General features: G+C 39.3%; 2 protein-coding genes across 2 annotated transcripts; both read left to right on the forward strand.

The window, feature by feature from the left end:
* The first annotated feature begins 4269 nt into the window (after positions 1–4269).
* On the forward strand, positions 4270–11660 carry LOC116265723 (mitochondrial import inner membrane translocase subunit TIM44-2-like). The gene is made up of 14 exons (XM_031646548.2): positions 4270–4404; positions 4529–4611; positions 5592–5675; positions 5813–5888; positions 6956–7000; positions 7135–7566; positions 7660–7728; positions 7823–7887; positions 7979–8047; positions 8138–8210; positions 8338–8442; positions 10929–11000; positions 11125–11187; positions 11265–11660. Exons 1-14 carry the CDS (start codon positions 4330–4332, stop codon positions 11394–11396), a joined length of 1443 nt encoding a protein of 480 aa, XP_031502408.1. The 5' UTR covers positions 4270–4329; the 3' UTR covers positions 11397–11660.
* A 135-nt stretch (positions 11661–11795) lies between these two features.
* LOC116265724 (probable E3 ubiquitin-protein ligase RHG1A) lies at positions 11796–13341 on the forward strand. Its single transcript, XM_031646549.2, has one exon. The coding sequence runs from the start codon at positions 12710–12712 to the stop codon at positions 13220–13222; it is 513 nt and encodes a 170-aa protein (XP_031502409.1). The 5' UTR covers positions 11796–12709; the 3' UTR covers positions 13223–13341.
* Positions 13342–16004: the final 2663 nt, after the last annotated feature.

The following is a 16004-nucleotide window of genomic DNA, read 5'->3' on the forward strand; positions in this document are numbered from 1 at the left end:
AAGCAAGAACTTGAAAATGCTGCAAGCTCAGGTATCTGCTTTATTACAAATGCAGCTTATCACTGATGATGACACATTGGATATGCAATTATGCAAAAACGCGTAATAAAACCGTGTGTTCCTTAATCATATGCATTTGTCCCATATAAAATGCCAAAATAACCGTCCAACTTCCTGTTCCTTGGATCCTGTTATCCACCATCTAAACGATGGGCACTTTGTAGCCTATTGAATCTGAATAGAGCAACAAGGCAACTCCAATTCTTCATTTTCTATCTCATTCAAATATGAGAAACAGCCTGCCAAGTGATGCAAGGAATGGCTGCATACTCATCTCGAGCTTCCCAGCTAAAGAGTGGGTGAACCATCACCATCATCTTAGAAGATGTTTATGGGGAACAATCCCTTGCACGCAGCCTGGGCCTAATGGACTGAAATCTGTAGCCAGCTCGTAAACTAGATCACCTCGAGGAATGGGCACGCTAAGTGTGCAAGAGAGATGTAAACGAAGAGATATCCTGCTGCCATTGACTTTGACAGGTCCAAAGGGGACTCCGTGAACCTACTTAAGATGGACCCCAGTCCACCAAGTTTACAACCAACAAGTGAACCCCACCTGAGTTGACATCTGAAGTTGATGGGTCTGTTTATTGGTTTTTAAAGATGCAGGATGATTACCCCAAATATTGCTATTTCTAGCTGCTGAACTAGATAGACAAGAGGAAAAACAGGAACGCTTTCCTGGATTGCTGATTGTAATGGCCATGAAAAGAAACCCAGGCCTTCTGTAAAAGATGTAGCCAAACGTGCTGAAGGATTCAATGCTGCAAAAGGAGATGACAGATGGAACAGAGTTCTTTTCAGTCTTTCGAAGAAAACGCCCTTGAAGGCTCGAACCAAACAGAGTGTAACATCATATGTCTCACAAGTCTATGACACAAGAAATAAGGAGTATCATGCTTACAATGACCAAATAATAGGACATGAGATTGCCTGCACTTCTCGCACATAAACAAGCACATATATATATTATTTACTGATATCTCTAGAATTACAAATTGTGAAGAACATGTAACTATGCAAGTTCCTAACAAGCTCCCCATAACTTCTAAAGTCGGCGCGTGCCATCTTCCCTTGCAGATAAGTTCATGAACTTTGTATGATCAGCACAGGAGTGGTTAAATATTCCGCATAAATGCTTACAATAACCAACTGGCTAGATTAAGCACAATATCATGGACCACCAAAGGGTCAGTTTAGTAGTAGAGGCATTGATCCCTGAAATGAAAACACAAGTTCCTCAAATTGATTCAAATGTCAAGAGCATTCCTGTCGGGCAGAAGTGCTTGTCAACTTATATATATCCAGAGCAGGAGGGAAAATATGACCAAATAGCTGCAGAAACAATGGCATACGAACTCCTCAAATAAATCAACTAATGTTTAAATCATTGCACCTTTACGGTTGAGTTATGGCAAGCCTTTATATGGTCAATGGTAATCTCCATGGTTGTGTTGCTCTTTTCCTGGTCACACTTTAAGTCATCATGGATCATACATCATTCTTCCAGCAATATTTTGGAATATGATAAAACATGTTAGACCCCAGGATGCAGGTTTCAGAAAGAAAAGGTTAATTGACACATTTTAAAGTTGTTCATAGTCCCTGGCAGTCAGCCCTATTATAAGCTATTGAAGGTTTTGATAAAAGTTAAGGATATCCGAATCAACTCTAGAAATTACAAACTTATCGGCATTCCCCTAAAAAGGATAATCAGCAAATCAATCCCGCTGTTTAATTTAGTTTCTCAATCCCATTCAGGTGTACAAGTTTGCAACACTGACAAACAGGACAAGAGCTAAATAATAGAAGTTCCAAAAATAGCGACATAAATTTGAAAAATGTTTGAGGAATTTTCTCTCTAGGCTGGCATCTCATTTATTCAGCAATATCCACAGATTTATACCCTCATCCAAAAAACAGGCAGCCAGCAAAATTTTCAAGGAATTGTGGGAGTTCCAGGATCAGTTCAGGTACATACCAACACTAAAATATCATACTCTTGGAAACAAAATGTTCAACACATTATTAACTGAACAAAATGAAAAAGTCAATAAATACAAAGAGTTTAGACTTTTGAGTAACAAGGACAGAAAGCAGAAAAGAAAGAAAGAAAGAAAGGGCAAATGTTACATTCATCACGATACCCATGTTGCGAGGAGGAATATTTGATCCTACTGTGCAAGAAGATGGCCGAAGCCCTTACCTTCCTCCTATCCCCCAGAGTACCTGGCAAATATGCCCCTTAGTAAGAGTAACATAAACAAACTTAACAAGTAAACGTTGAATACCGGCAAGAACGAAGGCAGCATTTGCATAAATACATGATCTACAAATTTATTGCTTGCATAAAGTTTCTGGAGCAACATAAACTTGGAGATCATCAAGCCACAAAACTGCATGCGACTCTCGGGGTGCAAGGCGTCCATGCATGGAACAAGCCACAAAGCGACATCTAAATTTTGAATTTGAATGTTCTCCAGTATTCATCAATACTTCTGCTTTGTTACAAGTTAAGAATTGCCCATTTTGAGTTCTTTGTGTTTTTACGTAACTAAGCTCATGGAGCCCATTTATCAATAGTCATGGTTTATTAAAGTTCATGTTTGGACGTCAATGTACAGTTCTTTTATCCTGCCTCAGCTTCGTCGATTTGGTTATTTAAATCTCTAATCATCAGAAAGAGTAATTGCCAACTCGAAAGTGTCAATGCCACTGTAATACTTGAAGAATATATATTGTGGGTCAGTGAACTATTGAAGCACATTTCATGCCTTAAAGTTTCCACATGTAAACGCCCTTTCTCCAGGATTGAATTCTTCACGAATACAGGAATGCAAGTATATCTAATATATGAAGTACACAGTGTTACACACTGTGCCTCACATGCCCAACACGGACTCCCTTGCACTTGTACCGGTTCCCTCAATATTGGATGGCCAAGCTTGGGCTATGCAAGCACCAACTAGACTGTGCGAGGTGATGCATTTTTCTTTTTACCAATTAAAACTGAAGGCATGGAACAGGTTGAGTGCCTTTTTTCCTCAAAAAAAAAAAAAAAAACTTACAAGTTGCGTTCTGGATTATATTCACAGATGTCAATTTTTGAAAAAAGATGCCTGTACGAGAAAAACAGAAGATGAGATTCTTCAAAAATTAGGCCAAATTGTTGAAAAACTGTTAGATGGCATGCATCACCTGGGTCAGTCAGTTATTCAAGTCGTTCCCACGAGGGAGGCCTGGAAACAGGACAATCTGTTCCATGAAGATCGAGGATGTTCGGTTTTCTTATTCTTGAGTGTTTTCTGAACAAGCAAGAGGCCAAGGCCTTCTGTTTGCATTTCGAAGAATAGATGCACGATATTTGCAGAAATTGTACTCGAAAACTCTTGAAAACTGCACGTTCCTCGTCCCTTGGGATCACAGTCCCCACCCAGTATGTATTCGATCGCCTCGAATTTGAAATTTGAGGTCATTGAAAATCACAGGATGATTTAAGGTCAGAGCCTCCTCCCATCTCCCATCTGATCTACGATATACAGGTTTTGTCCATAAATGGTAAGATTCAGTGTTTATTTATATTGTATAGGTTCCACACAAAAGGAATGTTAGATCAGATCAGGCTATCAAGCACACCCCATGTTTCCATCCATCCTATTTTCGAGTAAGGAGCAAGCTCTGGAGGTGAATGCCGGCTTGCATCTCTTAAACATTTCGTCAGTGTCTTGGTCGAGGGGCAACCGACTTTAGTGGTGCAACTGGATCGGGTTTGTATGGGCGGGATCATTAATTTTGGGCACCGACTCCATGGGAATGGGATAGACGATACCTGCACTCTATGATTTCGGGTTTGGAGTTTAACTACTTCGGATTATTTTCATCGTTTTGGTTCATACGCGGGCAAGTATTTTTAGTTTAGTTGATTCTAGATTTAGGTTTTGGATCTAATAACGGGCTATTTACCCACACGCAGCGACTTTCTTTGTTCTCTTTCTGTTATTCAGATCATGTTTACTGTACATGCGTTAGATCCGGGTCAAGAAACCCATCATTTATGCAAAGGTACCTGGTTTTGATCTCCTGCGCCATGTCGTTTTACTGTTGCATTTGGATTTGGAGTTATTTCAATATCCGGTTTGCTTTCGGATCCAAACTTGCCCTCCCTCCTGCGATATTTATTCGTCTTGTTAACGCCTTTCTTCCTTCTTTCGTCTCCTCCGCAAACCCCTAGCCCCCCCTTCTCTCTCTCTGTCTGTCTTCTCTCTATAGATGGGTAGCAGGAAACTGGTTCGTGATTTCCTCCTGTCGCAGCAAACCCTATTCCTACGTAGGCACTCGAGCCAGGTAGTTTGGTTTACCAAACGTAGGTTGCTTGGAAAAGGCGGGGATGATATTTGCCGCCATTCTCAGACAGGACGAAAAATTTGGAATGGCGTCTTATTACTCGTTCTTGATTGTGTTTTTTTAGGCCCCCCATCGTTTTATAGAGGGCGTGCGCCGGTTTAGTGTCTTCAATGAGTTCTCCAAGAAAGTGAAAGGAGAAGCCAAGAGGTAACTGTTTTGTCCTTGTTCCTCAATGTGTATCGTCCTTTTTGGATGGGAAAATTAGCTTGTTCTATGTGTTTTCGTTCTATATGGCCGATGGGGTGTTTTGGGCATTCGTCTATTAGCTTGGTGGAGAATGAAGATTATTGTTTTACAGGACCCCATTTATTTTGTGATTATTGTTTTACAGGACCCATTTATTTTGTGCATCTACTTGCTAATCCTTGTTATCTTCATTCGCTTGATTGCCAGTTGAAGTTGGCACTCGATTGGGCAGCCTATGGTTCTTAGTGGAACGACGTTTGTCACCTTTTCTTTTGTTTATTATTCGACATTTCTGCTCATCATCAATACATTTTTATCTAATCGATATTCTTGAAGTTGGTTGTTCTTCCAAAAAGGGAGAAATGGAGCTTCTTGGTCACTGCGTGAAACTGATTTTGGTTGGCCATTTAATTATTTGTATGGAATCGACTTGTGAGCGCAAAATATCAACTTCAGCTAAGCCATCTATGCCACTCAGCAGAATTTCTCGGTTAGGCATGTCCGTGTTATGCTATCTGTTCTGTATTATTGTAGTCTAACTTGTCTTTAGTTTCCTCATTGTGGAAAAGTGCCGTTGCAGCGCAAGTTGGTGGGTTATGTGCTCTCTCCTTCACATATTTGAAGAATGCTGTGATGCATTCACTTTTTCATGCCTATTCCTGCTAAATTACTAATGTATTACTATGTACAAATACTTGGTTCTCCACCAAACCGCCTGCTGTGTTTTCAATTTGCTTACCTTTTTTCAAATTTCTTCCAAACAGAAAAATCTAATTCCATATCGCTAGGGGAATTGTGCAAGCGGTTTTCCACCTAGCGACTGAATATTTTTTCTTATTTTTCATCATGGAAGCCACTTTTGTGGATGGGGCTGGCTTATTACCATGCAGTCTTTTATTTTATTTTTGTCTGATATCAAGCGTTGGTGTGGTTGCTTTTAGTAATCAGGACTTCCAAGAGTCACTCAAGGAATTGAAAGAAAAAGCAAATGAACTCAAAGGTGTGAGAGAAGATGTGAAAGCTAGGTAATGGCAGGAATAATCACCTTCTAGAATTCTGTTTATTTTTTAGTGATAGGCTGAGACATACTGTGTATGTCAAGGCACGCAGAAGCTTCAAAGGAGCCCTGATTTAGGAAGAGATGGTGAACTGCCGAATGCAGAACGAAGCAGACGGCGGAGCAGCTGTACAAACACGTGGATGGTGCTTGGACGGAAGCTGAAGCTACAGCAAAGAAGGTGAGAATACTACGATTTCATAGGACACATGCTTTTTGATGAGATTATATTTCTATTATTCTATAAATCTGTTCCTAGGAGAATACATGGCGTTTGTCTGAAGTACAACATGCTGCATAATTTCTAATCTTAAAGGGTTTCTTATATTTCTTCATTTTCCTGTACTAAGTAAATGTAGTTCTCGTTCTTTTCTTGTTGATGTTCACTTTATTGAATGTCTGGATATTTGGTCACAATGGATTGTTTTATGGAGTTTTATATGGATTTAAATTCGTTTCTGTATGAATGAAGTCATATATTTATAAAAGATTTCTCTGATTCTTAGTTATGTCCTCTCAAGAGGGGGAATTGGTACTTGTAGATATTGGTGTTGTCTGGTAATGCCATGATTGTATATCCTGTAGCTTGGCAGATTTTTCTTGCTTTAAAATTCAAAATTTCAAATTACAAAAGGTTCAGTTGCTTCCTCTCAAGGAGGATAAGATAAGTGATCACTCATTGTTGCATTAGTCAGAACTACCTTTCTGGCTGTAGATTCATTGGTTTAGGTGTGGGTGGCAGGCAAAATTGTTTTTCCAATAAGCTGTTTATTTTGTTGGTATTTATATAGGATAAAACTCCATATGCCCATTTTCTTTCTTATCTTGTTTGTCTACTCTACTGGTTACTTATATCTTTCGCTGGTTTCATATTTAGTCTCTGTATCACACAATGCAACCTCCTGATATTGTTCAGCACAAGCTTCATACTTTTTGCAGTCTTAATCTTCACCAGTGCTTGCTTTCTGCTGTGTGTTCATATCGCTATCCTGTTCAAAAGCTGGTATTATCATAATTAAACAAGTAGCTGAAGCATTACCCCAAGAGTGTGTTTGCTATGGGAGTTCTTTTAGCTACGGTTTCATTATACAAAACTAGAGTTGCATGGTAGTGTATTACATGGTTTTTCTAATTCCCGTTAACTTGTTACTTCTGTGGCTTGTTACTGCAAATAATTTGAAACTGTGTTCTTTAGTTCCTCTTTTTGTTGTCTTACTCATATTTACTTTCTTCAATGGTATTTTTTAGGTTTCTACAAATGTGAAAGAGAAGATCTCGGCTGCTAAGGAAGAGGTATGGACATACTTTTATCACATATTATCGAAAGACTGTGTCATGATGATTTTCGTGTATCCACATTTGAGCTGGAAGCAAGTTTTCTTCTGTGGATTAAATGTGAGGTGATCTTTCTTTTCTTTCTGTCATAGGTCAAAGAAACATTTGGATTTGGAAAAGCAGATGCGAAAACAAGTACTCCAAGTGAATCCAGTGCTAGCATGAACAATAATGACAGTGGTGCATTTGGGGATGGGAAAGGCTCCTCTGAGGCCAGTAGTAGTCAAGGACCAACCAGTGCGTCAGATACATTCTTTCATAGGTTCAAGTCAAATGTTTCATCTGCACCACCAAAAATTAGAGCTGCTTTTGAAAAACTAAAGGATAATAAGGTTGTGGACTTGGCCAAGAAGGGTTATGACATCGTAAAAGATGAGCTGAATGGTAACACAAGCAAAAGAAAATGGATGCAACATGCAGCTGCTTCGTCATCTAATGTGGAGAGGAGTGATGCGACTGACATTGTTGTTGTACCTGTGAAGCAATCTCGTTGGAGCCAAAAATGGGAGGAATTCAAGAATAAGGTGCGTATTCATACTGCTAGGGCAGTTAATTAGTCTGGTTATCTTATTTTTCTACAATGAACTGATTTATTAAGGATGATCGTTTCCATCCAGGTGCAAAAACATCCTGTTTTTAAGCGAGTTAGTGGGTACAGTGAACCTGTAGTAACAAAGAGCCAAGAGGTATGTTGCAATTAAAGCATCATATAATAACTATTTCACTCACGGAAGTAGATTATCCTGATAATTCTTACTTGTCCATTTATCTGTTTGGCAGATTGCAGAGGATGTGATGGAACGGTGGGAGACTAGTGACAATCCTGTTGTACACAAGATACAGGAGTACGTGCCCCCTTATGACCTATCTTTTCTTTGTCTGTTTTTATGCATTTCTTGTTGGCAGTTCTCATCTAATATACTATTCTTTTGTCAGTCTGAATGAAACTGTATTTGGTGAAACTGCTGCTGCTCTTTCTTTTAAGGAAATTAAGCGCCGTGATCCGTAAGATTTCTGTTTGATGCCTTTAATATGATATCATCCTCCAGAACTTATTAGCAATAACTGATTGTTGTGTGGCATTTTGTGGAAAAGAACATTTTCATTGCCAGATTTTGTGGCTGAAGTTCAGGAAATGGTCAGGCCTACTCTTCAAGCTTATCTCAAAGTAAGTATCATATTAATTATATTGATTATGTTTGCTGAATATTATAATTTTATACAGATCTCTACTGTACTTCTGATGCATTGTGCAAGGCTTCTCATTTAAGGTGATTGGTGGTGACATTGGACAGGGTGACGTGGAAGCTTTAAAGAAAACTTGTGCTCCTGAAGTGATTGAACGGTGCAAAGCGGAGCGTATGGCATATGAAAGTCAAGGAATATTCTTTGATAACAAGGTAGTTCTCTATTTATATCATGGCCAATTGAAACCTTGGAGATGGTTTTATAGGCATTGTTGTTATTTAAGCCAGGTTTATCATTAGAAGATGACAATTATTATACAATGCTGGAAAAGTCAAATGCAGCCAAAGCTATAATGATGATAAAATGATGTTCCCAGTTCCCACAACTTTAGAAATAAATGTATTGACAAGTTTGTATTTTTTTATGCTTGTAAGAGATGCTATTTTGCACTGGTCCACTTGTTTCTAGTTCCCCCATATTCTATCCTTGTCATGTTTGTCATGCCTTCAGTTTGGCAATATTGTCTTCAGCCAACAGCTATTTGAAGCTGCAATTTTACTATAAGGTCATAAACATGGACATCTACAGTGTTTCTAGTTTTTCTATTAGATTCTTTAATTAAGTAGCATTACCTAATGCAGCCACAAAAAGTTACAATGAAGAGGGAGCAACGTCCTTTGATCTTTTAATTTCCCTTCTCTATGTCCTTTTTTGGCAAGTTAAATAACTTTCTATTTTCTAATGTTATTGGAGTGCCTTTCTGGTCTATTTGTGTTTACCATTATTCGCCATTCCTTTCATTTAATTTATTTATGGTTCCTTCATCAACCATTTAATGGATATAGTGATCTACTGATTGATCCCTTCTCCTAACTGCTAATTTTCTAAGGGGTCAATGCTTTCTTAGCTTGATGGTTAGGCTATGCAGTCATAGCAAAGTGAAAGCTCAAAACCTGGAGGTTATCCTCCAAGTCCACTACATGTGTATTTTTTTTTTCAAAATAAATTAAAGGGTTCTGCTTATCACTAAACTTTAGCATTCTGGCTGTCCTCGGAGCTTCGAGTCCTAGACATTATTTTATTTGGAGGATGGTGTATCGGGGTTTGTGTAATTATGTATGTTTTATTTTGAGTTGTATGTTTTGTTTCAAGTAGTTACAAAATGACTAGGTTAAATTGTATTCCCTATTAGATAGTTGTTTACATATTGTCTTACATTCTGTATCAATTATATTGGATCCTTTTAGGGGTTCATATTATTGTGGCTATGTGTGTTTGTGTGTGCGCATCTTTCTTTTACATTTTTTATGTCATCTTGGATCCTTTTGGTGGTCCATATGAACATATCTATATATATTGTGGTTGCAAAAGTGGGTTCTTGTTGTGGAACAAAGTCATTAATTGGATCATGTCCTTGCATATGGAAGCTCTCAAAGCCAAAGATGACAAAGTTAGACACAAGAAGGTGCTCGAATGCAAGAACAGGTGCCTTCCAAGGAGGATATTTTGCATAAAATTGGGGGCCTGATATATATCTCCATTGCAAATAGTAGACATGGGGACACCTTGGACAAAGTCTTTCCAGTGTTCCTAAAACCCCAAAACTGGGATGTTTTTGCTAGAACATTCTTCAATTGGTTTAGTTGAAAGTGACTTAGACTTTTCCAGTTACAGGATGTAAGTTCAGCAAGTTTTTGCAGATTCTTCTGGATGCCGTGGACTATATACAGTATTAAAGGAGTCTAGGTTGAAATATGAGGGAAGAAAAGCAGAACAGGAAATTGAAACAAAAAGGCAGAGCAATTACACGCTAGGCATGGACTTCATTATTGTATTGAGAGCATTGGTGCCAAAAATACTACTTTTGTGGACCAGAAATTGATGCAAGATATTGTTCCATGATAGGAAATAGATATTCTTTATTATTAGTAATTGCGCAACCTTTCAGGGTATCAATAAGCGAAGTATAGCCTTGGTGATATGACCATACGAGTCTACGACATGCTGCTACTCTTGATCTTGATATAGTTCTATGAGTGATCTCTAGATCATTTGAAATCATGGTGATGCTTATGACAAATTAAACTTGACGTTGGTGGCCATATGTTGTGAGTACGTGCATTGTCCAAAAAATCCCTGATGTGCTAAGCCATTGGCGCATTACATATGAGCCAGGGAGGTGCTAGGCCCATCTGACTTGCCAAAATCTTCAATTGTGTGTGCGTATATACGGTAAGTAGCCTTGGTAAGTAGCCTTGGTGCCCCTCTAACTTGAAATTCTGGCTCTGCTATCAGCGGAGGGTAATATTTTGCTTTTTGTTTAATACCACAATTATGTGTAACTCCTGTCTGGTACACAAACATTACTGGTTCTCTAATTTTTTCTGTGTGTTTATTTTGAGAAGATTCCTTTATCCCCGTAATTAGTCTCCTCTTTCAGCTTCTGAATTGTTGCTCCATTTGTTTCTTTAGGATGTGAAATATCTTTTTGTTCTAGTTCGATTACTGCACAAAAGCTATCTGCATATAGGACCAGGCTGTTTCCTGGATTCTGTTTTCTTTAAGGTGAAAGGTTTAGTTGCTTAAAAGGTAGTGGTTACAAGGTAAAACTAAACCATAATAAGAGAGGACTGTAGTAAAACATCCAGAAACAGAGACTTTCTTTAGAAACCCTGAAATATGATCAATTTTATTGCAGATTCTACATATATCAGAAGTGGAAGTCAGGGAAACTAAACTTATGGGCACAACACCAATAATCGTATTAGCAGTAAGATTTGATCCTCTGTTTTTTAAGCTACATTTGACTGTAAAGTTTACTTCAGACTGCTGATCTTAGCTATTCACCGTTCCCTACTTAGCCTGTTATTATGCTGGTTGTGTTGTGAATGCAGTTCCAAACACAGCAAATATATTGTGTTCGTGATAAGCATGGTGCCATTACGGAAGGTGGCAAGGTCAGAAATAAGACAGTTAACTTGGTCGTTGGAAGTTTCTTGATGTGTTTACGTTTTAACTGAAGTTTGAATTACAGGATACCATACACACCGTATATTATGCATGGGCAATGCAGCAGGTTGATGCCGAGGAGCTTGGTGAAAATGTCTTCTACCCTGTGTGGAGATTAAGAGAGATGCAACAACTGGGTATTCAAGCCCTCATATAGGATTTGTAAACAATTACCGAAGTATATACCATGCAGTTCTGCAAAGAGTAGTTTTGTTTTACTTTTTTTTTCCTTTCTCCTTTTTTCTTTCGAGGAAATAAATTTATATTTTCAGATAGAGAGAGTATTTGCTTTTATGTGGCGCTACTTAATTTTTACCTCCTTTGAAGGGCATCTTATTTACGGGTGCACCATCCCGCGCCAAATTTTTTGTGGAACAGTAGCAATTGGTTTTATAACAGATGCCCGAAGTGATTGTATCAAGTTGGCTTTATTCTTTGCTTATTCTGTACGAAACTTGCCTAAGTTTGGATCATAGCATGTTGCATAATAAGGCGGAGAACTATGGCTTGCTTCTGCTTCTTGTTGGTGGCTCGCCTCAATTGGATGACGGGCTTGGCAGAAATTGGCCCCAGCGGCTAAGAGCGCTAGGTTAAGACCTTTAAAGTTTAAAGTTGGAAACATCAGGTGAGGTGGTGGCCTGAAGAACACCCCAAGCTTGATATGTGGAGTGGCTTCTCGTGTTTGATTTCTTTTGCCTTAACCAGAACCTATGTTGTAGAAATTTATGAAGGGAGACTGATTACCCGTTTGTTTCCGCGTACGTTTCTGACAGATGATGGTCCGGAAGGCTTTTCTGCCTCTCTTGCTGAAAAAAAAACAAAAAAACAAAAAGGTTGGGAAAAGCCGATTGGGAGCTCATTCTCTTCACCAGGGCACTGTGAGTTACAAATTTGTTAAATAGCATAAGTTTGCAATTCCTTCCAGGTAACTTCTCTGATTTGTTGGTGGGCATTGGGCCGTGCTCATCCTGCACACTTATACTCGCAGAATTTGAGCTTCCTAACTATAACTATTTCGGTAGGCTGCGATGGTCAACCTTAGCTCGTAAATGTCTTCAACGTGGTCGAATAATACAGAATGACATTTTGATTTGTTTTTGGGTGTTGAACATATTCGACCACTTACAAAAACCTGGATACGTGTTTATAAAGCATCATAAGGTAGTTGAGGAAGAGGAGAAGGTAGACTTCATGTGCAAGGGTAAAGTTATCCTTCCCAACCATGAGAAGGTTTGCAATTTTCTGGGGACGGCTCCAAACATGCTTGGCATAGATTCTTTGTTTCTTCACAGTAGTGATTGATGTTGCCAAGCTAGCCATATGCAATGTTTCTGAGCAACTACCCTTGTAGCCAACTTTTTAATGCAATACTTGTAAAACACAATGATATATAATGACGATGAAGCATCAAAAGTATGATGAAGGACAACAGAAAGCCCGTATTACGGAGCGAAAGAAAATTTGCAGGAGATGGCCGGCCGGCCTCCTGCGCCTTCTGCATGGGACGCCATCGACGCACGCATCAATCGGTTGCTCACAGAGCTGGATTCCCTGAACCAGCAGATCTTGGACTATAATTTGAGACTCAGTGAGTTGGCCGAGCGTCTGCAAAGGTTGGTCTGGTCAGAACCCCCCTCAAACTTCTCTGAAATGGAAATGAGCAGCAGCAGAGAAGGCGCCATTGCTGAGGAACAGGCAGTAGACACGTACTATGCAGATGTGCAAAGGAAGGTGCTGTCCAACGTCGAGGTGTCGAGACGGCTGAAAGAGATGACAACGGTGAGTCATGCGGTGGGTTGCAGCAGCGAGCAGGAGGAATGGATGTGTGCTGTGTGCAGGGAAGGGTGGGAGGTCGAAAGCAGCGGCGGCGGTGGTGATGAAGTGAAGCTCTTGGCATGTTCTCACATGTATCATACCATCTGCATTGCGGCGTGGCTGGCTTATAAGAACCTCTGCCCTCTCTGTCGATCCTCTGTTTACTAGAACCTCCCTCTCTGTGTAGAGGTTTCATGTCTCTATGGGATCAACACTGATTATCAATATCTAAATATCTTATTTTATTGGAAACCTTTTAGATATGGAATCTAAGCCAAGGTTTTGAATTTTGATCTTTTAGCATATGACATATTTGGAAGAACATGATTTAGAGAGCATTTATATTAGCTTTCATACTTAAGGACATCTTCTCAACAATGTAGAAGCTTTGATATGTACAAAGGCATTTTACCTTGTCCGGCCTTGTAAGAGGTCAACATGGAGTTTGAAGCCAAAGCCTTGTAGTAGGAGGCCTTTGGGACTTAATATTCTTATAGCTAAAGCATAAAAAATCTATTCCTGAACCGTCACGGGAACAGCGGTGAAACCCATTTGGGACTCATTACAAAAAAATAATGCGCAGTGAAAGCCCTGCAATAAGGAGCCAGAAGTCAAGTCTCCTGCATTTTTCCCTTGCTCCGAAAGTTTCGGGCTGCATCGATTTGCACAGCAGTTTGATGTTGACCAGAATCGAACTGTGCACCTTCTTTCGTTTGCTGGTCTGAACCAACTCACCCAAACCACTTGCAGTTACACATTGAAAGCCCCCGTATGCAAACAGTCTATTGTGCTTTTGCCCATAAAAAAAATCTGTCACCTTCCTACACAGAAGAAGTTGAATACTTAATTTAACATGCATTTATGAGCGTTCACGATCAAATTTGACTCTTCTCAATAATTACAAAAGGTGAACCTTGTAAGTGAGATGTAGCTGATTTGCTTCTAAGATTTGATACTTACGTTTGTGGTGTATAAATAAGATTAGAAAAATGAATTATCTGAACCACACAAGTGCTCTAGAACACCATGTTGAGATGTACCTGACGTGAGTCGGGAACTGTGGGCGTGGTCTCCAACTGCTCTTTTATTTCTTTTCTCGTGATCAGTCACTATTAATTGCCAGTACGTGGGAAAATTTAATAGAAAACAAGAATCGCGTGAAAATATTCGATTCCTTTTTCTTTAGGCACTTTTGAGCGTTTGTTAATAGTTTATCGTTTATTTCTGGGACTACCAGAATACTGTTCGATGACTTCTGTATGTAGGATCCTTTATGAGGTAATGTTTGACGTTAAGATCCAAATCCAATATGACATCTAACAATAGATCTGTCATCTGAAGGTCGATTGGACTTGAGATCCAAGTTATATTAGACAGAATCAGAAGAAGATTACTGGAACTATGAGATCCAGCAGACCAAATTGGTGCAGCAAGGGGCTGTCCCGTAAATTGGACCAACTTAATAATTCATTTTTTTTTTGTTCAATTGGGTAGTACTGATTATTTTTTTATTGAGTTTCACTATCAATGTTTATTTATCTCCAGATGGAGTTCAAACAAATCAGAGTTGCTTTCTGTAAAAGCTAAACGGTGCATAGGTTGTGGAGGGCTAGTGAGAATCCAATTACTTAAATAATCTGGTTTGAATGCAATTCGCTCAGCTAAGAAACGAAGGAAAAAAGTTAAGATTGAAAGAGAAAACGACTTCCTGGGATGTCTCGATCACAAGGTAATCCCTATGAAAGATATATGTCGGATGACTCAATTATCCTTTCCGGTGGCGCAGCCAAGTTTAAGTTTTTTTCCTTCTTGGCACCTGCTGCCCCTGAATTGCTTTCAACTGCATCAGTCAGAGAGGAGGATCTAGTTTCCATCCCTGGCAGCCTTGGCTGGGGAAAGATGCAACCAATCAAACAAGACAAATATAAGAGATGCTAACTTAGGACAACACTACAAATATTTAAAACGTTATAATAATATCCCTAAAATGCAAGTTATATCCGTATAAAATGGGAGAAGCCTATTAAATTGGGATAAGACTCCACACTCCAGACGACCTCAACTAATTGTATTCGTAAAGCATGTTGGTGGAGGGTTCAGTTGCAAGGCAAGACATATGATCGTTGTGCCATTTATATATATAGATGTACAACTGTATATGATAATATTAAGCTACATTGAATCCCATATCGGCCTGGACTTATTCAGGGTTTTCCAAGAAATGATCCATTTAAGTGACAATAGAACTCCTCATCAGAGAAAGAGAGAAAAAAATTCTTGGGAAGCCTCATAAGAAACCCACAAAAGAATAGGGACACAAAATCTTGGCTTAAACGTGAAGATATGAAAGGAAGTAGGCTCCAAATACACTAGAAGCCTTCCAGAGTTCAAATTCTTTACGCAACGAAAAATAGATAAAAGTACCAGTTGGCTTGTGGGAGTGCAGGGTGATGCACGGGATGACCTCCCAACCAAACTCTCCACCTAACCTTCCATAGCCAAATTAATATTTACGTTGTGTGCTCAGAGCTTTTGAGCTTTTTTTAAAAACGACGGTGAAAAACGTTTCTCAGTCTTTTTTCCCGGAAGGCAGCGTTCGTTGGCTAACAAGTAACAACAAGAACACAGCGTTCCAGATCATGGAAACCCCACAGACCACAGTGCTCGTGTCGCGAAATGCGTTCTTAAGGTCGGATCGTGATACAGACGAAAAAAAACAAAGGCAAAGAATCGATACTTATAAATTATTTACCAACTCACTTATGTTCTTGCGGTGAGAAAAAGGAGAGACAGGATAGGATGGGGGCCCACCACAAGCATCAAGAAGAGCATGAGATGGGAATATGCCCTTTTTTTTTTTTGGTGCTCCCTCCTGGCAAACCTTTTCTTTTTGGGTGAGGGCCGTCGAATTCAACCATTCACAGAGGTACGAATGAATATAATAAAAACC

Source organism: Nymphaea colorata, chromosome 12 (genome assembly GCF_008831285.2).
Source record: "Nymphaea colorata isolate Beijing-Zhang1983 chromosome 12, ASM883128v2, whole genome shotgun sequence".
NCBI lineage: Eukaryota > Viridiplantae > Streptophyta > Magnoliopsida > Nymphaeales > Nymphaeaceae > Nymphaea > Nymphaea colorata.

Coding starts and splice junctions, on each gene's coding strand:
- LOC116265724 (XM_031646549.2), top strand. CDS start 12,710: ATGGCCGGCCGGCCTCCTGCGCCTTCTGCATGGGACGCCATCGACGCA.
- LOC116265723 (XM_031646548.2), top strand. CDS start 4,330: ATGGGTAGCAGGAAACTGGTTCGTGATTTCCTCCTGTCGCAGCAAACC. Junction 7,888..7,978: donor GTTGTACACAAGATACAGGA/GTACGTGCCCCC, acceptor TTCTTTTGTCAG/TCTGAATGAAACTGTATTTG. Junction 11,188..11,264: donor CCATTACGGAAGGTGGCAAG/GTCAGAAATAAG, acceptor TTTGAATTACAG/GATACCATACACACCGTATA.